We start from the raw sequence: 8,277 nt of genomic DNA, 5'->3' as shown, positions 1-8,277 counted from the left end.
AAAGAGAGGCGCAAGGTGAGATGAAATGTCAAAGACATTCTAGAAGAAGGATCAGCAGGTAACAACAGGGGTTCAAATAAATGTCAAAGACATTCTAGAAGAAGGATCAGCAGGTAACAACAGGGGTTCAAATAAATGTCAAAGACATTCTAGAAGAAGGATCAGCAGGTAACAACAGGGGTTCGAAATATAGTGATAACATCTCATAGAAGTGTGTGGATTATTCTGGGATTACGTACATAATGTAACATGCTATATTGTATGTAGTTCAGTTTGTTCCACTGCACTGAAACTGCTTTACCTCCATAATGCAAGAGCTCATATTAACTGAAATGTTTCGCAATGGCTGTAGTACTGCGAGGAACAAATCCATGAAGTTCAGCGCCATCTACTTGAAACTGAGGAGTGCCTGGCTGTTTCACTGTCTGGTGAGAGGAAGAAGGATGTATTGATTGAACAACTCAACAAGGTATGTAGCTTAGAGCAATAACTGGGTCATAGAGAAAATATGTAGAATGACTTATTGTAATCATTCCATGATATCAACGTCATGCAATTCGAAATATTATTTGTGTTGCTGCACCTGAAGATATATCTAGAATTGGATCCTCGCTTTAGAAATAGCCAAAAGTCTCATTCCATGAAACAACTGCAGATACCTAAGCAACACAGTTGCTGAGGCCTCAACTTAGTCAGAAAAAAAAATAAAAATCCCTGTTTGCCTACAATTATTGTGAACGTCAATAGCCGCATTCACACGTAGCAAGAAATTCGGTATTTAGCGTTCACACGAGGCAAAATGCGCGGTCCAAGAAATACGGTATCTAAACAGATCCGGTATTTGTTGAAATACGTGGCTTCCCAGACCCCGAATAATTTGCCGTGCTTGAGAAATACCGGATCTCTTGGACCGCGCATTTCCTCGTGTGAACGCTAAACACCGTATTTCTGAAGCCGCGTATTTTATAGACTGGTCCGCGCTCGACAGTTCCAGTGTAACGCGAGTGGAACTGTCGAGCGCGGACCAGTCTACGTATTTTATCGGCAGTTGGTGCACATTGCATTGTTTATTTCGCATTGTTCGCAGCTCGCAAATACGGCATTTCTGGAGCCGCGAATCAGCGTGTGAACGCTCGGTCGCGTATTTGTCTCAGATTCGGTATTTCGCAAATACCGTATTTCTGGAGCCGCGAATCAGCGTGTGAACGCTCGGTCGCGTATTTGTCTCAGATTCGGTATTTCGCAAATACCGTATTTCATTAATACGAGGTCTCGTGTGAACGAGGCTAATACAACCATTATAAAAAATGTTCATGAATGAATGAATTTTTCCCCTCTAGTCCATTAGAATGATATTGTCAAAGTGGAAACATAGAGAAAAAGATGAAGAGGACATAGCAGAGAAGGGTAGAGCAGCGCTGGACAAAGCTCAGCAAAATGTTCAGAAACATGAGCAGGTGAGAATGTAAACCTAAGGAAAATGCTTCTATTATCCTACTGATGGGCTCACTTCTTCCCTGCTTTGCTACAGCAGTGGAAGCAGCTTACACCACTGTTCTGTACCCGTCATTGAGGGTCCCAAAGAGGCTGGAATTGGTATTCTGTTTAGTCCCTTGCCCTTTAGATATTTTGCCTTGTTTTAGCTTTTTGTGTGAACATGTGCAGTTGTAGGAGTCAGTGCAGCTATGAAAAGAACTTGCTTGGGCCACAGTGTGCAGTGCATCAACTCAGTTGAAATTTGTTTGAATGTTTTAGCGAATAGGTCGGTTGGAGGCTGAATTATCCCTCGTCGAAGATCAGTTGTCAGCGGAAAGAAACCTGAGGCAGGAAGATCGGAAAAACTGGGAGAGAATGGTATGTGTCATTTCGGCTAATCGAAAACTGTTGCTTGCTGTATGAATAGTACATCAGGTGAACATTTGAAGTGGATCATACAAATCCACATTTCGCACAAGAATTCATTATTCAAGCTAATGGTGAAAATCAAGGTCATGGTAAGATTCTATTGCTCTTGTTATGTTAAATGGCTGCTGTCACAATAATTTAGAAATAACTAAAAGAATATGCAATGAGATTGTACAAAACCAGCTGAGACGTAAATGTAATATGAATTTTGTGCATACAGCTACTTTAATTTTAATTTTTAACAAGTCAATTTAGAAGGTATGCAACTCTATCGCAAAGAAATTATGTCAGTAAGCCTAGAAATGGCGTTAGTTCTTATTGTGGCATCACTGATAATTATTGCACTGTCGTTCTTACTGATAAAGTCTGGATTTGTGCTACAGATGCAGCAGCAAGAGAAGTCTAAGGAAGAGGCAGTGCAGCAGTTGAAGCTGGAGGAAGAGCGATCTCATACCCTTAAACGTGCTCTAAACGAGTTGCAGTGCAAGGTTGAACAAGCAGACGCCACTAGCATGAGACTAGAACAGATACTTGAGAAGGTTGTCACTTGCTTTATGCAGTTATTGATATATTGTAGTGTAATTTAAAAAAAGAAGCTTTTTAAATTTACATTAGTTTCATACATTGTACACACTTCACTAAGAACATTAAAAAAAACAAATACTGAATGACAGTTCTATTGCATTTTGAAATATTCAAATGTTTTGAGCTAGAACATCTGTGTTATTTATTTTACACCAAACATATTATTTACCTATTGGCTATTGCTTTGTGTGGGTTTAGTGCTTATCTTATCAATACTCTCTACGTTTAGGAAAGGCGAGAGTGGCAAGAGAAGCTTACAGATGTGATTCGCCATGCAGAAGAATCAAATAAGCGTTTAGAAGCCGGACTTGCTGAGACAATGGTGAGTTTATTGTGCAGCACCAATGATTCGTTTAATGTTGGTGCCTTATTACCAATCCAGTACTAAAACTTTGGGTAGGGTGATATTGATAAACAGCATGCTTCATCTTATGCCACATTTGCTCTTCGTAGAACACGTAGTACACTGACAACTTTCAGAAGGATGAACATTAATTGTTATTGCAGAGGAGCAAAGATGGACTTGAGAAACTTGGCGGAGAGTTACAGGCAGCACTAAGAGCAGCCAAAGGGCACATTATGAAGATTGAGTCCGACTTGGAAGTGGCAGCACGGCAGAGCGTAGGCTCCTTTTTATATAATATTAGTTTGCATAATGTGTAATCAATTTTTATGGTAATTTATTACCGTAAATGCCACTAATAGATAGGTGCTGAAAAAAAAGATTATGAAATTGGGTTGAAATGAGATTTGGCAGTGTTATAAAAATATGCAATTATCCTAAAGATGCCTACATGCATAAATTCCTCACTAATATACTGCAGGCAGTTGGGATGTGACCTAATGCAATGGGAAATAATACAGGAGAAGATAATAGCCCGTGTTTAGCTGTAACTCTCCTAATCATTGACAGAAGATCCAGTCGAAGATAGCAAGGCATTATGTGGCGCCACCTTTTGTGGATAAATCGATATATTGAATGACACTTTTTCGTCAATCACATATTGAATGATAAATCATTTGCCTTCAAATCAATATGTGATTATTCCAGTTGTGAGTAAAGGTAAACATTGTCATTCTAAAGGAGAGCATGAAGGTTCAGGCAGGCATTACAGAAGCAAAATTCGAGGGAGAGATGGCTACTGTGGTGACAGAACACAAAGCTCAGCTCGCAAGATTGGTATGCACCCTGCATCTCAAGGACTACATCTAATTTAGTCTGACAGAAACTGATCATTTGCTTAACCACTAAATATGACAACCTATATAAGACATTTGTGAATTAATGATTGTGTACGTACAGATAATAGAGTATAATGTACAAGTATAGGTAATAGAAGTTATTATTGTGTTTTAGGTTGAGCAGGTGAAGGAAGATACAAAAGGGAAAATGGCACAGACTGAAAAGGAGCTACATGCTATCTACCAAAAGCAAGTGAACACGCTGATTGAGAAACATGCTCATGAATTGGATCGGCAGTCTGTAAAGTACGTTGATGTTTGCTATTGCTTGCATTGATATCCAATTTCAATTGCTCTGCAGCAAGTGTGTAAATTGGTGAAGTGCATTGAGCACATGGACAGGTTTCATACAGTATTAGAAAGTTTTCATAGGCTGAACCCAATAAGAACATGTATTTTTCGAAATGGCACTTTCATGACGTTATCACAAATTAAGAGATAGGCTGTGCAAATGGAGACCTGGTGCAATGAATCGTCCGATTGGGCATAACTGAATTTTTAGTTTTATTTATTTATTAAGGTATACTTTGTATGCAATTCAGGATCTCAAAGGGCCCTTTCATACATTATCATTAATTAATGATGTAAAAAGTCTATAGGAAAGCAATTTCTCATGAAATAGGGGGAATGTTTTTACTTCTTTCAGATTTCATAAAGAATTGAAGAAAAAAGAGACTGAGTTCAGTAAGCAGGAAAAGGCGAGACAAGAAAAGTTTGAGGAAGCCGTTCGTGTCATAGTGAAAGAACGCAGTGAAAAGGATCGACTAAACAAGTCACGGTATGTTAAATAATCCATCGTGCAAACATCTCTAAGCCTAAAAGCGGTGTGATTGTTTAAACTATCGAAGGATGAGCTGAGATTGCACAGATAAACCCCCTGCATGATTAATTGATGTTAAATTCTGCTTACTCAAGTGGCACCACATTCACCAATACAACAATTGTCAAACCTTATAGCGACACTACATTTGGTGGTGATACAGAGTTTTACCTTGTGATCAGTAGGACATCCTTTGGTGCAAAAAGGCAAAATAAGCAATTTGCGATTTCAGGATGGAGGTAGCGAATACACTTCAGGCCCTGATGAAACTCGTGCTAAATGGAGCCAGCCCCATCATGGGGAATAGCCCCACAACTTCGCCGCCCAACTTCCCCGTCCCACTACCCGCCGTGGAGGAACCGGTAGTGGCAAAACACGTGGCTCCACTAGCAGCCATGCGGCCGAACGTTCCATCCCAGCTGCCCGCCGACCAGAGCCCTGCATCCGATGTCGCCACCGGTGCGGGAAAGCAGTATAGCTTTGGTGTCGCGACGGCAGTCGGCGACAGCAGCAGCTCACGCAAAGAGCGGCCTATGTTCATAGACAGTGCTTACATGTCGTTTCCACCGGGCGAAAGCCAGGAGTCAAGCCGCCTGGCCATCGGCAGTGCACACGGCTCGCCTGTGGTTTCATCCCAGCATGCTGCTGCAGTCACGGTGGGCGTGAATGGGAAACCAAGTCCGACTAAGACTCAGGGTATACTTATAGCAATCACTGTGCACAAGTGCATCGAAGTTAAATAGAAATAGATCGCAACCGACTCTGAAGGAAATCTTGCATTTTCTGACTTGCTGCTAAAGCAGTAGCTGTATATGCCAATATATATAAGACCAGGGCATAAGGTTTTTATCCATATCTTAGCTGTGTTGTTCACATAATGACACCCTTATTTTCTTCCAATCCAATATATATATATATATATATATGTATATATACAAATTATACCAAAATACATAATCTGATTGCTTCCTTAGTAATATCGTTTGCATTGATAATATATTAATAATAATTATGCCAACCCACATCATATGTGTTTTGAATACATACGAGTTTACCTGCAAATTAGATGCCAGCGAACGAGAAATCACTGAGAAAAGCATTCAGGACTGCAGCACTGAAGAGCTGAAATGCTACATGGAAAACCTGCTGCAGCAACTGCCAAGGACTCCTACCAAGCAACAGACGTCTAGCCAGGTAACGGCTGCGCATGGTCTACACGGCCACGCTGTAATACGAGATGTAGTATATGTACGTTATAGAATTATGGCGGCCATTTCGTATCGAGTGATGCATTACGGCATGCTTGCTTACAGGGTGACTTCTGTGTTTCAGTATGCCACAGAAGACACGCGACTACATCAAGCCATGCCAGGACACGTTCTACACGATTCTGAAGCACAGACCGGTAGTAAATTTTAAGTCTCTAGTGTGGTAATAACTAACAGCAGGCAGTTGATGGGCGAATCAGAGACTCGCGGCAATGAACCAGGGCGTCTATATTTCGTGGCCGACAATAAGAGAATAATAGTAGCAAATCAGAGAATTCTAACAACGATGCATTAGCGAATCCGAAAATTGTGATGAAGAGAATCGTAACTAAAAAACAGAGCACACAAACGGAGAAATGCATAGAAGTGTCGACTTCTAACAGTCGAGTGCGTACATTCTTCAAGGAAAAAAAAATCGGAACGGATTTAATCGTCGGTCGCACCTTTTCAGACCCTCCGCTTTCTGCTGTCCTGTCTCCGCAGCAGATGAGAGAGGTTGCCACTGTTCTAGGAATCCACCAAGGCGACTCCGACGTGTCAGCTTCCTACCTGACAAGCTGCAGCGAAGCCAGGAGCGCATCTTCGTACCTGTTGCACGAGAGCCTCCTGCATGCTGACGCCGGAACACGTCTCACCGGTGTGTCTGTGCGGGAAGGTGCAATGTTTCCCCTCACGAACCCAGCAGGAGCGGGTGGTGCCAAGCGTGAGCTGAGCTTTGGCGAACAGTTGACTGCGGATGCCGGCAAGTCTAGCCCGGAGAAGGAGGCAGGCCAATATAGGCATGCCGATAAGAAAACGTCGTTGAGAAAGAAAGATAAGAAATCCGTCGTTTGGAGGTAGGGGAGAGAGTTGTCGGGTATTTGTAGGAGCCGCGCTGGTTTGGTTTGACGAAGTTACTGGTAGCAGGTGCGTTTGTGGCGTTCATACACATCTGATGCATACCCAAGAATATCTGCTACAGCTTCTACTGCTCTCTGTTGTGTGCAGCAGTTGGCCAACCCTCCGTTTGTCTTTCACTTTGACACCTGGCACCAAAAATGGTCAGGTGACCTTTTTTAGATTGAAGTTAAATTTACACACCCTGTTGTGTGTGTATACTATTTTTTAATTTTTACGTGTAATTTTTATTACGAGTGTTGTACAGCGCTACATGTTTCCATGTCGGCATTACAATATAGCAGAAGTTAATGGTTGCATATGCCTACATGTGTGCAATATTTTATGTATGGTATTTTTACCTCAACTTCTGTCAGACTGAGATTCAGAATATTTATTTTAACATCTCAGGCAATATGCTGTTTTGTAATCTCTGTGCATGTTAGAAATATTTCTTAGTAAGTTTTGTGTTTCGAATTGCGTTTGAAACATTTTTGTATAAACACTGTGAATTGGGTAAAAACCAATTAAGAATTCGATATGATTCCCCTGCATGAGTTTATGTAATTATATTTATGTAATGCTATAGTCTTTTAAAATTGATTAGAATTGCAAGTAATACTTGTGATGACAACAAAATGAAATTTGACAAAATGTTTGTTTTGTTAAGACTTTTTGTTTTCTGTTGTAATTGTTTTTAAATATTAAGGATATCGATGATAAGATTACATTTAGACAAAAAAGTATGTAACTCAACAGATTACCTGCTCTGTTATACACATATGTATAATAATATATCGATAATATATAATATAATGTATCGTTTCATGAAACGAATGCACGTTTGATATGAGAATCATGCTGGCTGCACATGCGTTTTATTTTAGTATAGAAAGAGCACATAAACAATTAGCGTCGGTTCTCTTGAAAATATGCATCTATTTAAGCACTAAATGGTCAAACAACAATATCATTAAGCTAATATATAATGTTCCCTAACATTTCACCTAAATCACCGCGCATGCTACTAAAGATGCAAACGTTTGTAATATCAGAAGTTCATTATAAACATTCGATGGTTGTTATCTCCTTGGTATTCTCACCACATGTCGAGAGAGTAAGGAGAAAGAGGGACCTGGGAGGGTGCATATGCAGGAGAGGAGAGGACCTGGTAGGGGGGCATATGCAGGAGAGGAGAGGACCTGGTAGGGGGCATATGCAGGAGAGGAGAGGACCTGGTAGGGGGGGCATATGCAGGAGAGGAGAGGACCTGGAGGGGGCATATGCAGGAGAGGAGAGGACCTGGTAGTGGGGCATATGCAGGAGAGGAGAGGACCTGGTAGGGGGGCATATGCAGGAGAGGAGAGGACCTGGTAGTGGGGCATATGCAGGAGAGAAGAATACCTGGTAGGGGGCAGGAGAGGAGAGGACCTAGGAGGGTGCATATGTAGGAGAGGAGAGGACCTGGGAGGGAGCATACGCAGGTGAGGAGAGGACCTGGGAGGGGGCAGGAGAGGAGAGGGCCTAGTAGGGGACATATGCAGGAGAGGAGAGGGCCTAGGAGGGGACATATGCAGGAGC

General features: G+C 41.6%; 1 protein-coding gene across 1 annotated transcript; it reads left to right on the top strand.

Moving 5' to 3' along the window:
- On the top strand, nucleotides 1-7,352 carry LOC106806534 (centrobin-like; the record flags this gene model as incomplete). The annotated part of the gene is given in 14 exon segments (XM_014808509.1): nucleotides 1-15; nucleotides 353-469; nucleotides 1,341-1,457; nucleotides 1,756-1,854; nucleotides 2,289-2,444; nucleotides 2,720-2,812; nucleotides 2,998-3,111; nucleotides 3,575-3,670; nucleotides 3,848-3,978; nucleotides 4,379-4,510; nucleotides 4,785-5,248; nucleotides 5,619-5,746; nucleotides 5,885-5,957; nucleotides 6,272-7,352. Coding segments are annotated over 14 exon segments (2,124 nt in total), but the record flags the coding sequence as incomplete, so codon positions are not given.
- Between the last annotated feature and the right edge of the window lie 925 nt (nucleotides 7,353-8,277).

The sequence above is a fragment of the Priapulus caudatus genome, unplaced genomic scaffold, assembly GCF_000485595.1.
Source record: "Priapulus caudatus unplaced genomic scaffold, Priapulus_caudatus-5.0.1 Scaffold166, whole genome shotgun sequence".
NCBI lineage: Eukaryota > Metazoa > Priapulida > Priapulimorpha > Priapulimorphida > Priapulidae > Priapulus > Priapulus caudatus.
This window is presented reverse-complemented; position numbering and strand designations above follow the sequence as displayed.